Source organism: Mastacembelus armatus, chromosome 24 (genome assembly GCF_900324485.2).
Source record: "Mastacembelus armatus chromosome 24, fMasArm1.2, whole genome shotgun sequence".
NCBI lineage: Eukaryota > Metazoa > Chordata > Actinopteri > Synbranchiformes > Mastacembelidae > Mastacembelus > Mastacembelus armatus.
Genome location: NC_046656.1, coordinates 16,580,592 through 16,600,506, shown reverse-complemented (window position 1 = coordinate 16,600,506; position 19,915 = coordinate 16,580,592). Strand labels below are relative to the sequence as shown.

Genomic DNA, 19,915 nt, shown 5'->3' with positions numbered 1-19,915 from the left:
CCACCACTGGTGTCTATATGCTCCACACACTGACACGAGATTCTTAAAACAGAACCAAGACTTGTTAAGGGTCCAGTCATCACCCTGCAGAGCTGAATGTCAGTTACAGCAAAGATCATATCTCTTTAGGTTTGTATATTTTCTTTACATTCAGACCAGGTGCCGTTTTGTGCTTATGATGCAGGGTTTTAATTGCATCAATTTAAAATGCAAATTTACTTTTAAATACCAGGATTTTTATCAAACGTTCTTTGCTAATATAAGGAATTAAGGCTTATCCCACTGTGAACAACAGCTTCAATGTACATGCTCACATTAGAGACCTGAAATAACCCCAACACCAGTGGAGCTGGGTCAGACACCTGGTTGGGGAAATTAACTTTGTGGCTCCTGTTTGTGTTGTAAGTAGCTTTGTGATTTGGAGAAACATTTTCTTCCAATACACTTTTATTCCAGGACCCATCTGGTGTGACTGATATACTGCATGTAAATGAATGCAAAGACACACAAACAGATGCATTTCCATACACTTTGCCTGCTCTGTTTGTATTCAGTAAAAATATCCATCTCAGCAAAAGAAAGGTTAAAGCCTAGCGGTAAATTCCCCAACATTTGAGAACCAGTCTACAGTTGTAAATGTGTGCTTCATTATAAATAATAAGTGGATAAGGTGTGTGTGTATGTGTGTGTTACCAGGTGTGTTTATTTTTCAGGATGAAGAGCCTTTTTTATCTGTTCCCCAGGTGCTGTTTCAAAGGCACATCCCTGCTCTGTCTGGGAGTAAATGGCCAAAATAAGTGAGTGTAGGCACAGTTGGACAGACTAATGTACATTCACACACTGACAACACACATGGTCACTGGAACCACAGGTACTGCAGCTCTCTCTTATTATGGGCATTTTAATCTTATGACTTATTTTTCTTAGATTATGTTCTTAAAAGATCTGTTGTGTTCTCAGCAAATACTGAATCTTAAGGAAACTATAGATCCGCAAACACACACAAATACACACCCAACCCCAACCCCAACCCCAACCACACACACACGCACACACACACACACGCGCGTGCACACACACGCACACACACGCACACACACACACGTAAACCTAATGTCAGCTTCATTTTTTTTATCCAAAAAAGAAAAAAAAAAAAAAGATCAACTTTTGATTGTCTCTCGAAGCTGGCATCTGATTTTTCCCCTGTCCTGTGTGTTTGTGTGGCCTCCTAGTCGATGTCTGATTTCTGAAGAGGCGTTGGAAAAATAGAGAGCGACTGGCAGCACATTAAATAATCATGACATTTCCACTGGTCATCACTAGAGGGCACTGTAAGCAACACGACAGCAGGCTTGGGCACCACAAAATACAACATAATACAGAATAAAAAGCATATAGTCAGGCTTTAGCCAGAATTAAGAAAGAAAGCCATTTAAATAATATAGCTAGCAACCTTTGTCTTGAGGACCTAAACACTGATGTCAGTTGTACTGTACGAATAGAACATTATTTATTGGAATTATAATACAAGGAAATAAATTAACCTGGGAAAAAAAAGACCCCCTTTATTTTTTCCTCCCAAAAACATCTGTCATTTGTTTTCAGTGGGCTCTCTGTATTTCAGACAGTGGACTGTGTCTTCTTTCCTTTTTCCCCAAAGAATGGTGTTCAGTGGAAAAACTGCAGCTCTTGTGCAACAGGGAACAGTGCCTTATAAGTGTAATCTTCATCTTTTCCCACATCAAAAAGAGCCAACTGTTCCTTTATGTGACAGAAAGGCAGGACTCCTGACTTCTTTCTATTGCTTTTAAGACACATGCGTTCATGATGCACCAAAGCACTCTGGCTACCAGTCTAGCTTTATGGCACACCTGCCAATGGCTTCTAAATATACTCCTGTGTAGGGCGTTGGTTTGTGCTGTTGAAGCAGACAGAATGCTGCAGTCCAAATCTTAATGGCACAGAGGAGAAAAAAAAAATTAAAAAAGCGACTGTACAAATCTAGGTTTCTCTCCCATGCAGAGACGACTGACCTGCCTGTGTGCTGGTGGCTGACGTAAAAACAGCCGAAATGAGCATTCTGAGGATTCAGCTTTGTCTAACCTCTTTACGCCCTATGTACATGTGAAGGAAATGAAAGCTTCTCCTGTGTCCACTGGCCTTGTGACTTTAGATTTAGCATGTGTGTGTTTGTGTTACAGCAAACACCTGTGGCCGAGTTGACAGTTCTGTGTGGCGTTTCAGGGACTTCCTGTTAGCCTCTCCAGTGGCAGGTCTGATTTGGCACAAGAGACTTAAGCCGCCTTTCAACTCAGAAAGGTATTTAGAACTATAAGGAAACAAAAAAGTGACCGATATCGACTGTAGGTTGTCCTAAAAACAGGGGCACATCCACTGAGAAAAATGCCAGGGGGATGAGGAGAATTAATTTTCACTTCTGAGGCAACTGCAAAAGGCAAAGTCGACTTCTTTGAAAAGAGGGAGGAGAAAATCATTCTCCGTGTTAGTAATTTTGAGAAAAAGATATGGGCACAGAAAGAAGAGAGGAAGATCAATTCAGCAACGGTCTCAGGGTGCTATCGGAAAGCAGAGGTCATTCCTTCATAATCTGATAAACAATACCCATTTTCTTGAGTCTCATCCTGAGAGGTTTAACATAGGGTATGTGGAGACTGGTTGGCAATAATGGCCATTGATGTTTGAAGCCAATGGAAGATGGCAGGAGGATTTAGCATCCGGCTAAATGGGTCTAACAAGTGTCCACTTTTCTTGTGCACAATTTCTTGTTAGTGTCGACCGCCAATACTTCTCCTTCCAGACTGTGTGTGCTGATGTATGCATTTGTGTGTGTGTTAAAATGTGCAGTAGGAGTCAGTTCATGTCGATGGTGTTGAAGACCCACTCTGTGAACTTTTTGAGCTTGGCAGCAGAGGTCTGGGATTCCTCCTGTAGTCTCTGGTTGTCTTCCCACAGCCTCTTGATCTGAGCCTGAAGGCGCACCTTTTCTTCACGCTCCTGTGAAAGGTGGAGAAAGGCTGGTTACATTTTATAAATTAAATATCTATTAAAATTAATTATAAATACACAATGAATGTTTTGCTAAATTGAAGTGTATCTGTTTGGTGTTTACATAAACATTTCAGCCCTGCAGACAGTCACAGCTACATAGAACTTCCAGGGCTATGTAGATAGATTTTAGCAGTTGTCTCGGTAAATCCACCAAAAGCACAAAAACCTAAATCCATAATTGTAGTATAAACAAAATATTGGTGCTCCAGCAGATGAATGCTGAATTCTAAGGAATGAAAATTGTTGTCCAAGAGAGATGTGGGATTGAAAAATATTAGTTTTTTTGGTGTTAAAATCATCCAATGTTACTGTAATAAAAAAAATTAAACATCTAGCATAGCATTTCACAGAAAGGTGAACATTTAATAAGAACTGCTTACAAAATAAATCACTAGCAGACTGCAGCAATTCTTTGGATGAAGGCATTTCACCGTGTAAAAGGCTTGTTAATAGGCAGCCTGTAAAGTCTGCAACTATCAGCTCAAAACAACTCAAATCTTTCAAAGGAATACTGCTACAGAAACAGAGGACCTTTCACCTTCTGATTATGTCAACTATGAACCAGGTGACTGATTCACTGTACATAATGACAAAAACTAAATGAGTTTGGCATAGAAGTTGTAGAATTTGGCATATATAAAGATCTATCTACCCTGGTGTCAACAAAGGAGGCCCAAGATAGTGGTACAATGGTGTGAAAAGGATTTTCTTGGCACAGACCAGGCCACTGTAGTACCAACTGAAGCTAAAACGTTATCAAAAACAACCTTCAACGTTTCATCCCTACTGGTACTTCAATAGGGGCCCACAAATGAGTCCTTCAGCACAGTGTAGAACAGCAGACATAGTACATTAACACATTCAGACAAATGTTCTTGCATGATGCATTAAAATTACCTGGAACTCTACGCATGCATTGTGAGGTATATAAGTACTGTGTACACTGTATGAAAATGTGTGTGTTCGGTTCCACCTTCTTCAGGTCCTCTTGAAGCATCTTTACCATGGCCTCCAGTTTAGTAACCTTCCTCTCCAGCCCTATGTGACCCTCACTGTGGAGAAGAAAGTAACAAAGTCCATTTGTAATGTACTGTTAATGCATTCAGTATGAGAGTTAGAAAGTCTATTAAATTATGTTTAAGCATAGCCTTAACATATCCTATAGAACTATGAGTGAACACTACCAACAGACACCATGTGGCACCATCTCTAGTTTAGATGCAAAATAAACAAGCTGCAATCAGAAAGTTACTTAATGTGTTTCATGTGTATTTCTAGTCACAATTTTAGCCATGTCTGTACCACAGCTTATGGCCATAATCAGGGAAAGGATATGTGATTTGTTAATAGGATATGGCGTTACCTAGAAGAGGGCCGAGACAGTGGAGCAGGCTGCAGCTCTATGTGAGGCTGCTGGGGACTGGAGGCGCCGCTGCTTCGATGGTTTGAATCCCCAAACACATAACTTCTCTGCACTGGAAGAATACAGAAAACATGGCAGTTACAAAGAGGAAGAACAAAGCAGCAGGTGCAGAAGTAACTAAAATCCACAAAATCATCTAAATGAAAATAAAGATTTGCGCATTTATTAGTAATACCATAGTGTGTGTTTCTTTCACTCTCAAAGGTACTGGCCACATCCACCAGGTGTGTCCACTCTAGAGGACTGTCTCTGTCTGAGGACGGGAGGGGCATCAGTTCCTGTGGAAGGGGTCCACGGTGACGCTCCACCAAATCCACCAGCGATGTGTCAGATGCAGACAGGTCACCTATAAAGAAAAATGTATTGTGTAAGTGTATAGTGTAAGTAGTGTAAGTACCTGAATACTTGGATGTGGACCTACAGTATAGCCATATTAGATCTGTCATATCCTTCCACACAGTGTGGATGTATAACCCTCCTGCATCAATTTCATTCAAAGGATATAATGATGGAAACCATATGCATTTTTCTGTATTGATTTGATGATTTTATTTTAGTCTTGAATGACTTGTAGTAACATCACATTAACAGAAGAGAAAAGAACAAACTTTGGGGGTAAATATACCTCTCTGGGAAAGATTAGTTTCTTACCATGGAGTTTGACCCCCAACTTATAGGAAGGTCGTCGAAGGGGCACGCCACGGGTGGTAGGTGAGCGTGGGAGGGTGGAGCAGCTGAAGAGAACGTCGGGGCTAAGTGCCGGTTCAGCCACTGAATCGCTGAGGGAAGGAAGCCGCTGGCCACGATAGATGCTCTCATCAGACAGCGTACGATGGAGTGATCGACGACGGCTGAGAGGCTGGCCTGGTGGTGATTTCTGGCCATGCTGCAGGAATTACAGGTGAAGGATGACAAAATGAAACTGATTCTAAAAATCAAGCGTTACATAGATGAACACCTGGAAAGAGACCAGGAGCATCAGTGTTACTGGGTGCAAGAAAATTTTAATGCTACATCCAGTTTAACTTGCTACCAGTATTTACTAGTATTTAGGTAGCTATTGGCTAATATTTAATTCACCTTTTACATATAGATTAGATTCAGATTTCACTGGTTTTGCCACACAAATTACACCTATAATAGAAAGCTCTGCAACATGAAAAATGGATCAGACAAAAGTTGATAATGCCTTGAGGTTTCAAAGTGAAATCCTCCAGTCACAAATCTTTATTTAACACATTACACCTTGAGAGTATGGCATATGGTATTAAGACCAAAATTATGATGACCTAATTTTGAATCAATGCAAGCCGGACTTAACTGTAATTTGCAAGTTGTTTTTAATCACTTTTAAAGTCTAGCAATTATTACTTTGTTAGTTATATTTCTATAAACAGGTTTTCCGTGTAAAAGATACACAAACATGCTTGCAGAAGCACCTTTTCCTTATGTCTGCGCGGTGGTGGAGGGCTGTCTGGAGCACTGTGTCTCTTCACATCTTCTTCAATAGTAGATTTAGCATGGGGCTGGGGAGAGTGCATGTCTCTCAGAGAAGGCCTGGCTGCTGGAGTTGGAATGACCTCCGGTCCACTCTCTCCTGGAGACTTCCTAAACGCACACAGCCTGACAATTAGGCAAACCTAATAATGACACACAATGTGCTGGTAATGTGTTACCCCTACAGAGATAAAAATATGTGATCATTCTGATTTAGCAACAGACATTTTCTTTTGCAAAAGAAAATGTGTCATTATTAGGCCTTAGTGCAATATTCTTTACAGCCACAAGGGGGTAATCAAGTAGTATGCATACTGTTAGCACCAAACACACCTCAAGAGGAAAATATGGTGGGTGGACAAAATGGGATCAAAAGCAGTCTTATGCAGTAGCACTGGAACAAATACTATCATAGCAAAGCTAGTAATATTTTGTCACAGATTATACAACTAAGGATGCAGAAAAAATGCATATTGCAGTCTAATACTCCATCATCACCTCTGATACAGTTTCAACGTAAATGCTTATAATCTTCACAAAATGTCATTAATTTAACATTAATGCGCTGATGAATAAATTGTACAAGTTCTCATATGCATTTGTTCATTCATACATGCATGAGCTGCTGTACATAATCTGTTATAAATGGAAACTGTTGATCTTGGCCACAAATCCTTGACTATCTTATGAAAAGGCTGGTTTTCAGTGATAAAAGAGGATAATGCAACTTCTGCTGTAAACTTTAATGAAACCACACATACTATGATGATAATGAAAAATATGATGATGACCTACCAGAGGCAAAGCCTTGATTAAAAAAAAAAAAAAATCATACATTAACAATGCACAACATTACCTGTAATGTATTGAATTGTTGACACTTTAAAATCCACTGTCAGACTTGGCACAATTCATGACCTTTGTGGGCGCATTCTTACTTGCGTGTATCTCCAAAGTCAACAGAATTGATGGTAGAGCCAGGCTTCCTCCAGCCAATCAGGTACTTTGACTGGGCTCCCTGGCGGGGGTAGAAGCTCTTGGGCCCAGGGGACACTGAGGACTGGGATGAAGGAGATGTGGCTGAAGATGATGACTCCTCTCTGGGGGAGCTGTGGCCTGAGTGCCTGGTGCTGATGAGTAGAGGTAAGGAGGGAGGTGAGTGAGAGGTGTTACATATCATCATAATGCACCATATACAAGAAAACCTGGACACTGATATAAGGCATGCACATTACATGTATTTCAATCCTGGGCTTGAAAAATATCTAAGGCAGTGACAGGATTTATCAAGATCACTATATTGATTTGACAGAAGAATCCAAACTTTTTCCCCTTAAGAAATCAATTTTGATTTTGGATCAAGCATTAATTGAAAAATTTAATAGTGTAAGATGCTTATCATCTAGGAATTTCCAGGGAGGATGTACATTATTGTGCTATCACCAAAAGTATCATCTGCAGTAAGTGCAGTCCTGGCAGCCTCATCTTATTCTGCCACTATGACAAAATACAAATGTAGCTTAAACTCTGATGCCAAGGTCAGGAACTGTAACTCTCTCTGAATGGGGGAAACTTGCTCAAACAGAAATAGTGGTACAATGGAGTTCCCTCAGGTCTAGATGTCAGCTGTGAAAAGGATGACATGTTCCACATTTCCGGAGGCCTCAAGTGGAAAGATAAGACAGAGTTAAAATTACTCCTGCACTTAGTTTCCAGGAAAAAGTTGTTAAGAGGGAGGTGGTCCAATGTTTGTTCTTCTAGGGTGAAATGATATTGGCATGAGTACTGAGAATTGGAAATATGATGCAGAAGTCAGGCAAATTCATATAAGATAAATGACAAGGTAGATGAGGTGAATAACTGAATTACAATTAAAATTACGATAATCTCTACTACTCTTATCCTGCTAATAGCTAAATATATTTTTGGGCTGGATAAACAGTATAACCTGTGTGGACGTGGATTTTTTATTCTTATACATGTTAATGTTAATCATGTTAACACACCTCAGACTTATGTTGAAACTCTATAGGAGGTCCCACCCCCAGATTTGGACACACTCTCTCTCAGGAGTGCAGCTTCAAGTTTGCACAAACGCATTAACTTATCATTCCTCTCACACAAACACTTAAATATCACCACAATTAGAGACAGACAGACAGACCTTGAGTGCGATCCAGCCTCACTCAAACTGTAAGTGCTGCTGTCTCTAACAAGGAGATGAGTAGGTGGGGTTCGGCCTGTCCCGTCCAGGCTCCTTTCTCCTGGAGGGCCTGGTGACTCAGCAGCAGCAGGTGATCTTTCCAGCATCCTACGGCCTCCCTCAGTCGGGCTGTGCCATGGGGATGCTGAGCGGTCCCTGCTCTCTCTGCTGCCACTGGGTGCTAGCAGGGAGGTGGTGCTGCCATGATGAGAGTGCGGGTGGGCATGGTGTGGGGCTCCATAAGAGCTGGTGTCAATGCCACTGTCGGCCGACGCCCCCTGGAGGTAGCCTCCTCCTCCTAGGCCATTGGGCTCTGTGTCACCCTGGTCACCACTGGAGCCTCCACCTGTTCCCAGTTCGTACCATTTATCACTGTCGCTGTGACCCCCACTGGAAGCTGTGCTGGATAGAGTGTTACTGCTGGAGTGACCAGAGTAAGGGCCGTCCGACTGCCAGAACAAACAGAAAGTGGAACAGGAAGGAGAAATTACAGATGAGGGAGGTTTCTGTGTTAGTAAAAACACGTATCTTCAGCAAAAAAAAAAAACAACAACAAAACAAACCAAACAAACAAAAAAAAACTGTTATTTGGTGACCAAAACATTGTAAAAATGTCTTTAAAACATGAGACTTGAATTATAAATTATCATAAACTATACTAAGAAAATGGACTAAGAGATCCAGAATTCATTAAAAAAAAGTCATTTGAGGAAAAGGGAGTTACAGGGCAGAAGTAAACTATATGAGACAGGTGGAAAAGGCTGACCTGGCTGCCCTTCTTTGGGGACAGGTGGATGACCTGCTCTTGCCTCTGGATGCGTGGGGCTCCTGAGTAGCCTTGACCAGACTTGGAGACTGGGGCATCTGCAAAAAAGAGACCACAACACACAGGGTTGGTAACAAACACATGCACAGACCCTGTGGTGGAAACAGTTGATTTGTTGATGAGTCAACAGATCAACTGTTTCCCTCTCTGTTCATTTAATGAGTATTTTGCTACTATAGTACTTCTAGGAGGCTTCTAACACTTACAGTGTTTTCATTCTGTCCATGAACAAAGATCACTTGTCATCAAAAGCAACACAGATGAAACACAACATTTGTCCCCAGACAGTTCTTGCTTGGTTTGTTTGCTCTGGACAAGCTGTGCCATGTGAGATAATATGTTGATGTGTCTTAAAGCAAAAATCTGGGTATAAATTGGGTTGTTGCATAATTGTCTAGATGTTATGCAACAAGACATAGAGTAGGCAGCTAATGACCACAGCACCATGAGAGGGGAAGCTAAGGGAATTATCATAACATCTGGTGGGGTGAATCTAGTAATTCTGTAAGCTCCTCATATCTTAGAATAATCCTTAGTCTGCAGTTTTCTTTGCCCAGCGGCCAGTGGGGCTCTCTGCACTAATTATAACTGGATGTAAATGTGCTTACGTTCTTGTCTGAGGGCCTCTGTACACATATACAGCATATGTGAATACATACTTTTTGTTGGATGTGACTGGTCAATTGCATGTTCCGGGTTAAAAAGCCTGACATTTCATCACAAAACAAGAACAAAATCTTACAGTATTTTGGGGAAATGTGTGCACTCCTGTGGACTTTGGAAAGCTAAAAGAAAAACCTAACAAAAAAAACAAAAAAAAAAATGTCATGACAAAAAGCAATGTTTTGCATCTCACCGGGCATTACATGAATTAATCATAAACCTGATACAGGTTATCAAAACAAACAACTGCTGTGTTAAATGGAAAATTCAACACTTGATGCTCTAAGGCAAAACCCTTTTCAGGCTGCATTAAGGGACAAGTTACCGTAATGTCTTCTTTGTGTGTGACGGCATTTGAGAGGCAAAAAGAGAAAAAGTGACCATTCTGCCCTTTGCATGACTTGTGCTATTTCTGGACATTGCACAGCCACATCATCACTGCTGAAGACTAGAGGGTCAAGGGGTAAATATGGGAGGAAGAGAGGAGGACAGAACTGTAAACCACAGAAAACAGAGTGGACTGTATAGGGCTGGACACTTGGCTGACTTAGCCCAAGCTGGCCCAGCTTGCATTGTTCCACCCTGACCAATAAGGACATAAGTGCTACAAACAACCACAAAATGAAAGACTACAGCCTTTTTCTCTGTGATTGTGGTGGTCAAGAGCAGGTTGAGGACAGGGCTGAAAGTTGGCTGGTCAACAATCAACTAAAGCAACATCCTGCTGGGAATCAGAAGAGCGGCAGAGGAGCATGTAGTTTCCATAGCTTTTCAAGATGCTAAATAAGAAAACTCCCCAAAACACTGCATGGGAGAATACTCATAATTAAATGAAAGCCAATGTACAAGAGCAAAAAAGAGAATGAGAGGCAAGCATGAAAGGAGAGAATGAGGCACAGACTGGAGGAAAGGAAGGGAAGGAAAAAAAGGCACACAAAGAAGAGGTCGGCCAGCTGTATTAACAGTAAAGAAAGGAATTTCTCCCCTTTCATTTTCTTTTGTAAAATAAAGGGAAAGGGATGAAAAAAGCCATAAGTCAATACTATAATTGAGACTGTTTGAATACCTCCTTTTCCCCCAATCAACAATTCTCTCTTTTCCTATTTGTCTCATTATCTTCCCACATTTTTGTCTGCACAGTGATTAAGACCTTCTCGGTGAAAGCAATATATTTCACAGCTAGCTGAGAAGGAGGAGAAGGGGGAAAAGGGGAAGACTGGGAATGACAACAAGTGTTGTTCAGAGGCAATGCAGATGCTGTCAGAGTCTCAGCACTGGAAGGAGCTGCTGCAAAAAAAAAAAAAAAACCAAAACACTGTCACTGGAAGATGAGGAGGCCCACAGAAACACAGCGCTCCTCTGGATATCTTTCATTTCAAAGTCTTTGGAAATATTATTAATATGGATCACTTCCTTCCTAGACTCTCCCTGCCTTCCTATTCAAGATTCAAGTGCCTTCACATTCCTCCCATAAAAAAACATCAGTGCACATACACACAAGTAGCTCATGTTTATAAAACTGGCATGAATAAATACATTTATACTTTAAGATTTAGAATATATTTATATTAAGTCAATGCACCTTGCTCTTTTACTAAGATTAGTCTATTAACTCCACTTTACTATAAGATTTATTCACCTGTTGACCCTCGTTCTGTTCCTCCCCCATCTTCCATTCTTGACCAATTGGGAGTGGACTTTCCACTGGACCCACCCTCTCCAACCGCCTCTCGTCTCTCTGCAGACATCGGAGAATGGCGATTGCCTACAAACCTAGTAAATGAGCACAAACACACAAAATCAGAATTCAATTTTTTTTTTTTTTTTTTTTTAAAATCAGCTAAATGTGTGCTTCCACTGATCAAAAATGCAGAGCTATAAATGACAGAATCAAGGAGCTTGAAACATAATACACTTTGCCAGAGGCTTTAGTGGGTGGAAGACAGAAAAAGAGCTTGTGTCAAAAGCATCATCATAGACAAAGACACAAATGCTATCACCTCACCTACATTAATATCATACATTGATACAACAGTCATTTCAACTTTTCACTCACTGACATGAAATGAAAGAAAGCAGCTTCTAAAACAGTCTCATAAGATGAGATTAACTGTTGCTTTTGACAGTGCTCAATATGTTTTGTTTCTAAAGAAGACAATGAATAAATTCTCTGACAATATAATGCATCAGTGACTGAGTAGATACTGATGACTATTTATATAATTTTAAAAAAAACAAAAAAAAAAACATGAAAGCAAAAATTAATTGCCTCAAGACAGTTTAAAACTTTTGTATGATATTGAGAGAAATGGTTTTGTTTTTTTAATATATGATACATATTAGTTTGCATAAAAATACTCAAAATCAAGCCCAGACACAAACACAGCCCTGCCCCCCTTCCTTACTGCTCAGGCATGGACTTCTGTCTCCAGTGAGCAGAGCTTCCGGAGGCGTCGCTGGAACAAGACAGGTTGCTGGGAGAGCTTCGATTGTGAGGGGAACGACCCAACGCCAGGGAGGAAGCTAGGCTGTAGCTTTCACTGCCTGGAGACATTCTAGGATATGTATAAACACACACACAGGAACTGTGAGAATTCACAGGCAAATGGGAACAGGGGAACTAAAGGAAAATTGAAATAAACAAAACAAAGCACTGCAGAAGTTTTTCCTTCAGAGGAAATTCCACTGATTGCTACTTTGTGGCCCCATTTCCCACATAATCAAATGAAAAAAACATGTTATTTAGGTTTCTGCTGGAAAATCAGCTAAATACCCAATGGTCTGCTTTATGTGGTTTGTTGATTCACCAGCTGTTGAGTTTTGGCCTTCAAAATCTGTATTTCCTTGTTTATACTCTCATTTGAAAACCTTTACCACTCTCTCCCTAATAAAATGTGAAATTCAGCTGATACGGATTTAAAAAGCCATCATATTCTAACCTCTTGGAGTCCAGGGGTCGGCCATCGCTGCTGACACTGCGTGGAATGACTGCACCCCTCTCTAGCCTCTCAGCTGACAAGGTCTTTCCCACAGAGCTACCCAGACTTATGGCCCGGTTGGGTGTGTGGGGCTGTGGCGACGCAGTGAGTGACTGCTGAGGGCTGCTGGACGTCCTCTGCCATTTGTTGTTGTTGCTGCGGAAGGGGAACTTGTATTCAAAGGAGCCACTATCGCTGCTGCTACCCTTGTATTCTGACACAGGCATCCGATAGAGCTCTGAACAGCCCCTACAGAGAGGGAGGAAACAGATTTAATAGAAAAGGTCTAAAATATGATTATCGTAATTCCTGTTTATTGCTATGTGACCTCTGGTATGAGAGAAGAGCTCATTTGTTTACCATGTCTCAAAAACAGTAACAATGAATGAAAATGAAGTGGTGGAGCAAGTGGTGAGTGTAAGTATGGAACAAACTGTGGCACTTATGAATCTCCCATCCCACTTACCTGCGTGGTGTGGCATCGTCATGAGGTGGGATGATAACAACGCGCACCGTCACTGAGGTGCGCAGGAGGTCGATCATTTGCTCATGGGTCAATGTTGCTACAGCAACTTTGCAGATTTCTACCAAGCGGCTTCCCTGACGCAGTCCTGCCTGCCAGGCATAACCATATGGCTCCACCTAGGAGTAACAAAGTGAGATACTAGAATAGTAATATCCAAGGTAGCAAGTCAAAGTGTCCATATATGTCATTTCATGATTATGCACAATGAAAAAGTATGGAGATCATCATTTGTTTATATATTGTGTGATTTTGAACAACAGTACAGAAATTAACAATTTGGCTTTTCAAATTTGTATATTTGGACATTTTGCAAAAATAAAGTGTATCTAAAATTACATATTGCATAACAACACATGTAAATTACAGGCACAGCCTGACTGATGTTTAACACATTAAAGCAAAACAGAACAATGAAGTATTTTCAGATGTGCAATGAGCCTTTGGATTACGTACCTCAGCCACAATGCCTTCATAGTTCACGTGGAAGCCGAGCTGTCCTAGGCCATTGCGACGAAGCGTCATCTCTGATGTTTCACAGCCCTTAGTCAGGAACTGGACGTAGGGAAAGCAGAGAGACGCACAATGTAGAGAGTGTGAGAGGAGTGATGGTAACAATGGGATGAGAGATGTTGAAAAAGGGCCAAATGGGAATAGAAAGGGGGAAGCAAAGAACAAGAAAGAAAAAATTAGGCAAACTTTTCTTCCAAAGCAGCCATAGTATTTTTGTCTGTAAAATCAGCCAATATTGGAAACAAATCTTTAATAGACAAACAAGGCAATGGATGTAATTATCCAAGTATATGTCTATTCAGGTGTGTGACCATGCTGCCTCATAAGAGAACTCCAAGAGATATCTTACTACAAATACAGACAAATTTCTGCTCCAGCCAAAGTGGTGTACCTCTCACTACAAATGTGTGCACAGACATTCAGACACTCGACAGATGACACAAATGAAAGCAGTTATGTTTTGGGCTGTGACACTTTAGGCTGAGTTCACACACTGACGCATCACACAGAAGAAACGTTTTTGAACTACATGTTTTTTCATGGAAGGATGTGATGCTTAGCAGGCAGGATCGAGGAACACTGCAAGCACGTCTTTTTCAAAGAGTGTGATATGAAAAAGTTGAAAATGGTTAGATTTTTAAAAAGAAGCCACCCAGATTGCTTGTCAAACTGCAAAGGGCAACCAATAAGTTGACAAAGGACCTGGTAAAACCAGTCCTCATTCTCTGCTACTCTTTGCAATTCTCTGTCTGAATAGTGTTAACAAAACTTCTATAGAAGTGAAACTTCACAGAAAAGCATGAATAAATGATGCTGCAGACTGGCACCTGAAGTGGGAATGTGAGCGTGGGAGAGGAAGAGAGTACAAGAAAAAAAGCAGGAAATGATAAAGAACAAACAAGAGGAAAAATATAAGAGCAAAGACTGGAAGAAACAGAGTATGAGAGAGACAGAGATGAGTGAAAATAAAAATAAAAAAATAAAAAATCAGATGGCTCAAGGCCACTTCCCCTCCTCTCTCTAGCACCAAGGTATTCCAAATAATTGAAAAATAACACCAGCAGCATAAAATGCAGTTTGAAACTGATACACTTCTAAGTTCTGAGCCAAATAACAATGTATGTGTTTTCAAGTACGTTTGTATGCAGGTGGGCAAACTGAAGATGGTGGACTTAGTCTAGGTTATATAAATACATGATAAAAACCTTCTCACGGACGTGTACCTTCATGCCTCATGGGCATTTTACAATGACTTATATTCATATCTTGGAGAATTTTACTGAACTTAGCTTAAACTTAAACCAAGTTGTCACCCATAAATTCAAAGGGAGGGACCACGAGAAAGGTAGAATCCAAAAATGTGAGTGTCTAAACAGGTTTTGGTCCCGACAGTGTGAGTAATACCAGGCACACAGACTCGCCCACACACTCAGTTTGACGATAGAGAGAGAGGCTGGGGAAATGAATGTATTCTAAAGCACTGATTACATAAGAAAACACCTTTTTCTCTCCAGTTTCCATGGAAACAGCTAAGGAAGAGCTAGTGCCACTTCACTGTATGTGTACATGTATGGGCCATTAGCAGCATGTTGTCCAGAGGTGTTTCTGAAACTCCCTCAATAAGCTAAGACCAATAATGAGACAGCAGCTTTGGCATGTAAACACAGAGATGTTGTCATTCTGGCAGACTGACAGCCAACAGTGGATACTGAGAGAGATTGAGTGGGCCAGGTAAATGATCAGCTGCTGCCAACAGTATTTTAGTTCATTGATATGGTTTCCCAGCATTGGTTTGTGCTGCGTGAATGAATCTGTGTCACCTTCAGCCATTCTTAGCTCTTTTAACAACCTCATGGCTTAGTATTATAGCAGGAGCAATGCAGTAGTAACAGGGACAAAACTCATTCTGCTGACAGCGCTGGACTACATAATATGAGCCCTCTTGGCAAAAAAAACTGGAACCAATTTTTATTCTGCATGTGTACTAACCACCTCATCCATGACAGCACAGGGCAGGAAGACAAACAAATGGCAATGACTGATATAAACACGATACTTATATAACAAAAATCTAGCAAATAAGTACTTCTCAAACACATTCCAATTAAAAATAGGTTTTACAGTTTCATTATCTAAGCATACTAAGGACACTACCACCAGTGCTATCAACTTTATAATGTATTGGTGTGTGTGTCTTCTAACCTCTAGACGTTTGACCACCTCTTTGAAATCTTCAGTGTTATTACTGATGCTCCTCAGAGACACACTTTCCCCACGCTCGTAGAAAATCCGCAAAGATGCAGGACTGCTCAGTGTCCAGCCAATCACATCTTTAGTGGCACAGTTGAACACCACAGATTTGGCCTCCTGGTCCAACAGGATTAGAAAGTCATTAGAGACAGCCAGAAGAGCCTCCAGTTCCCCTCCGGTCCCAGGATCCTCAGCGTGGACAGGCCAGCTGACTGCCCCAAGGCTTCGTAGCTCTGCTCCTACAGACGGTCGGCTCTTCTCTTTCTTCTTGTGGGCCAGTGATATGAAAGGAAACTTTCCAGAGGGATCGATAGGTGTGCTGGTGGTGTGGCGTTCAGCCAGGTCACGCAGGTATTCCTGGCGTGTCCGGGTGGCCATGGCACGGAACTTGTGTGACTTGTGAGCAGCATTTTCTGCATTGATGACCTTGGCCAGCAGGAAGTCCCGGAACACAGAGGACTTGGGGAAGGTCACACCATCTGGGATAGGTGGACCAAAAGAGGGCACATCTTTGGAACGAGTGACTGCCACACTATAAGAGAACAAGAGGAACAGGAAGAGAGAGAGAATAACTAATGGTTAATAAATAAATTTTTATTTTAGACAGCGCAACAATTTGGCCAGATACAGCTTAGATTCAGTGTTGCTGGCATTATTACACAGTCCTGTCTAAATGTTGGTCATGATAAGTAAAAATGAATTTATTATTGCATAGAGGCTCTGTTTACTGACTGCCTTTTTACCTTATAGCATATAGATATTATATGCTATAATATTTTGATTCCCTATACCTCCCCCTTAAGTGCTCTCCACCTCCTTTCTTCTCGTCTCCCTTTTCCTTTCATTAGGTCCCTGGAATGGCCATTTGAGGCCGTTTGCCCTGTCTGGTATGCTAAGAACTCAGCCACGAAGACAAAGGAGAGGAAAGGAGAACGATGAGAGGTGACTGCTATGCACAACCTCCTGGTAGTAGTTCCAGAAAAGTGGGAAAAAAGGAAAATGAGAAGATTGTGCAGGAATGAAAAGGTTACTTACTTAGGAGAAAAATCTTTTTTTGTAATAATTTGATCTCCTGAATGTCTCAGTCTGAGGCACTTGACAAAATAGGACACTAACGGCTTTTATCTGACCTAAAGAGCAGTATTTCTGTCTCAAGCTCTGTGACCAAATGAGCACAGATCTACTCTCAGGTGTTAATTACCAGCTGACAAGAGTAGCACTGGAAACCGGAGCCCTCATCCCACATGGCTCCCTGCTGACATGCATCAACACACATGTTGACACCAGGATTAATCGTTTTTTTCTAATAAGCAACTAAAGACAATATGTCTCCCACATGTTTCTAAACATATCTCTAAGACGCCCTGTCCTAAGGGGGGACTTGCAGTGTTCAATTATGCTACCCATCAAACTGTTGACACCTGATTTCCTACCTTTCCTTGTTTGTGGCAGACTTAGGCAAGAGAGGAAACCATTTTTTCTGGCTGAACTTGCCTTGGAGAGTGAAAATATAGACTTTAATAATACAGTGTTGATAAATGAATGCTTGCATACACGTTGTTTACTGTACATTTGCCACATTCCCCACATGGCATATTTACAGAATTCTCATGAACAAAAACAAGCAGAGAAGAAGGCAGAGTGTGTATGTAAGTGTAGGTATAGAGTCATACAAACATGATAATATATTAGTGTATTACTTCCCTACAACTTAAAGAAGGTGTTGAATTTTCATAATTAGGCTTTTTATAACCTTGGGCAGCCAACGTCAGTGGATACATTGTATGTGAAAGGCGTAGCACATAGTGATGAACCCTCTCAAACAATGACTCCAGATTTTACAGTTCCCCTCAACAATGCAGAGCTCAACAGCATGGTTCAGTTTACTGTTTTGGTTTTCTGGCCCACAGCTTTACTGCTCTGGTTCACTTTTACCACCCTCATCAGCATTGTTTCCAGCTGAAATAAGCTATTTTGTTTAGCAAAAAATAGTAAAAAGTAAAAAAGAAAAAGATCTATTGGCATGACATCAACAAAACAAATCCCAGATAAAACATAGCTCACAACTGTCCTTGTAACTAGCTTCCATTTTACAGCGTTCTTATTTGTTACTAACATATAATCAATATATGACAATCTCAATTTCAAAATCAACAGCCCATGCACAAATGAGTGACAGTCACTATTCCCATGCATTTCTGTAGATGGCAAATGAATCATGCAGAGTATTTCAGACAAGCCGCTAAAGTGGTTATAAGCAGGCTGAACAAATGATGAAAATAAACTGTGACCTTTTATTCTTATTCTCCTCCAGCACTACAAACATCACTCAATACATTACACTGAGCTCTAAAAGCACTTGTGCTGATCTCAAACACCTGTGAATCGGTCAACCAAAGACCTGTGACTCATGCAGGACAGAAAGAAGGGATGCGTGTGAGAGAGAGAGAGAGAAGAAGGGGGTCTAGAATACAGAGGCCAGAGAACAAGACAGAATTGAATAAGAAAATAAAGACCAAATCAAAAAAGAGGATGATCATGAAAAAGCCACGGAGTGAAAGGACAATCTGGTGCAGTGAAGACTGCTGAGCTCTGTGGCTGCTGTGTGATACTCATGGCAGGAGGCTTGGCAGAAGAAATGAAAGAGCACATTCCTGTGGTTTCAGTGATTTGAGGTCTTATTAATATCCAGTGTGTGGGTAGTCTCGCTCTTCCAGTATCCACAACCTGCTGCCCACTGAGCCAGGGCAAGAAAAAGAACATGCACGTATAGGAGTGTGAATATGGGCAAGGTACACATACTAAGCTCAGGTTTGTGTAATGGCTTTTTTGGTTAACATGATCTAAAAGATAAGGGGATATATACAACAATAAATGTATATTCATTTCAGAAGATGTTCAAAGGGACAGAATGGAAATTTTTAAAGAAAAATTTGGATTTGAAATTAAAAAAAAACTATTACCAAAAAATAAAAAGAAAGACTATGGGAGCTTCTTCAGCCCTGTAGTAGCAGTGTTTTTATCATTTTTACAATACTACCCCAAGTAGACTGCAAGAAAAGACGAACATACACACCAAAAACACCTAAAACTGTCATAAAGCCAATCAGGCCTAAATAATGAGACTAGAATCAATCTGTGTGAAGAAGCAAGTGATTGCTCACATCATGCAAAGCACATCATAGGGTTGAGTCCAGTCATACAGTCATTATTACCTCATACTATGTAATGCTTGCTTGTCTGGTCTAGTGTATGCTCATGATAGGTATGTACTTAAGTGAATAGTACACCTGCACTGGCATCACTTTTTTCAAACATATTCAAGCATTAGAGCCCTGATGTCATTACTTGCTTTCCCAGAAATGAGCTCATCTACTACAATTTGTTTACAATGACACAATGCTAATATATTATTTTAAGGAACAACACCATTTTTGGTCAAGAATACAATATCACTTTCAGCAGTACTGTACTGCCTTTGGATGCCTGTGCTGTGAACAATTTTTGCACTGCATTTCTGATTCACTCTGTAACAGGCAAGTAATAAGCTGCTTCCAGCAATGAAACCTACTGGAAGATATCCTTCTGCTGCAGCTCGACATAGACTAACACTGAAGAAGGCGACTTGTTATACCTTAGTGGAAGTGCTGCAGATTCATATTAGCCTCAGGTGAACTTAGGAACACATTTTCACACAGAACAAGGGCCGTGATCTAATTCTTATTTCACCATTGTGTTCTGGGCAATAAGCTCCAGCGCCAGTGTGGAAGGCAGGAAAATGACCAAGGCCCCATGCGCACATTAGTATTTTTTAAGACACTTAAAAATTTTCCAAATTTAAGACCTTTAAGATTACTCTGCATTGTATGAATGTGAATAAAACTTAGAGAAACCCACACTAGAGATTCACAGTATTTAGGTCATCCTTACTCAATACATTACAACTCACTGCCAAATTCCTGGTGGTAAC

General features: G+C 40.8%; 1 protein-coding gene across 6 annotated transcripts in view; it reads right to left on the bottom strand.

The window, feature by feature from the left end:
• Positions 1-1,097: 1,097 nt before the first annotated feature.
• sipa1l1 (signal-induced proliferation-associated 1 like 1) overlaps positions 1,098-19,915 on the bottom strand; it is a 61,585-nt gene continuing 42,767 nt past the window's right edge. For all 6 annotated transcript variants that reach the window (XM_026318279.1, XM_026318278.1, XM_026318280.1 and 3 more), the window contains 15 exons: positions 15,898-16,477; positions 13,639-13,737; positions 13,126-13,301; positions 12,621-12,908; positions 12,087-12,236; positions 11,321-11,454; positions 8,959-9,056; positions 8,154-8,641; positions 6,928-7,119; positions 5,932-6,100; positions 5,144-5,378; positions 4,668-4,838; positions 4,433-4,544; positions 4,043-4,121; positions 1,098-3,015 (listed from right to left, as the gene is read on the bottom strand). In XM_026318279.1, the coding sequence (XP_026174064.1) occupies positions 2,872-3,015; positions 4,043-4,121; positions 4,433-4,544; positions 4,668-4,838; positions 5,144-5,378; positions 5,932-6,100; positions 6,928-7,119; positions 8,154-8,641; positions 8,959-9,056; positions 11,321-11,454; positions 12,087-12,236; positions 12,621-12,908; positions 13,126-13,301; positions 13,639-13,737; positions 15,898-16,477 (3,115 nt within the window). In that variant the 3' untranslated portion in view covers positions 1,098-2,871. The remainder of the gene's footprint in view (positions 3,016-4,042; positions 4,122-4,432; positions 4,545-4,667; positions 4,839-5,143; positions 5,379-5,931; positions 6,101-6,927; positions 7,120-8,153; positions 8,642-8,958; positions 9,057-11,320; positions 11,455-12,086; positions 12,237-12,620; positions 12,909-13,125; positions 13,302-13,638; positions 13,738-15,897; positions 16,478-19,915) is intronic.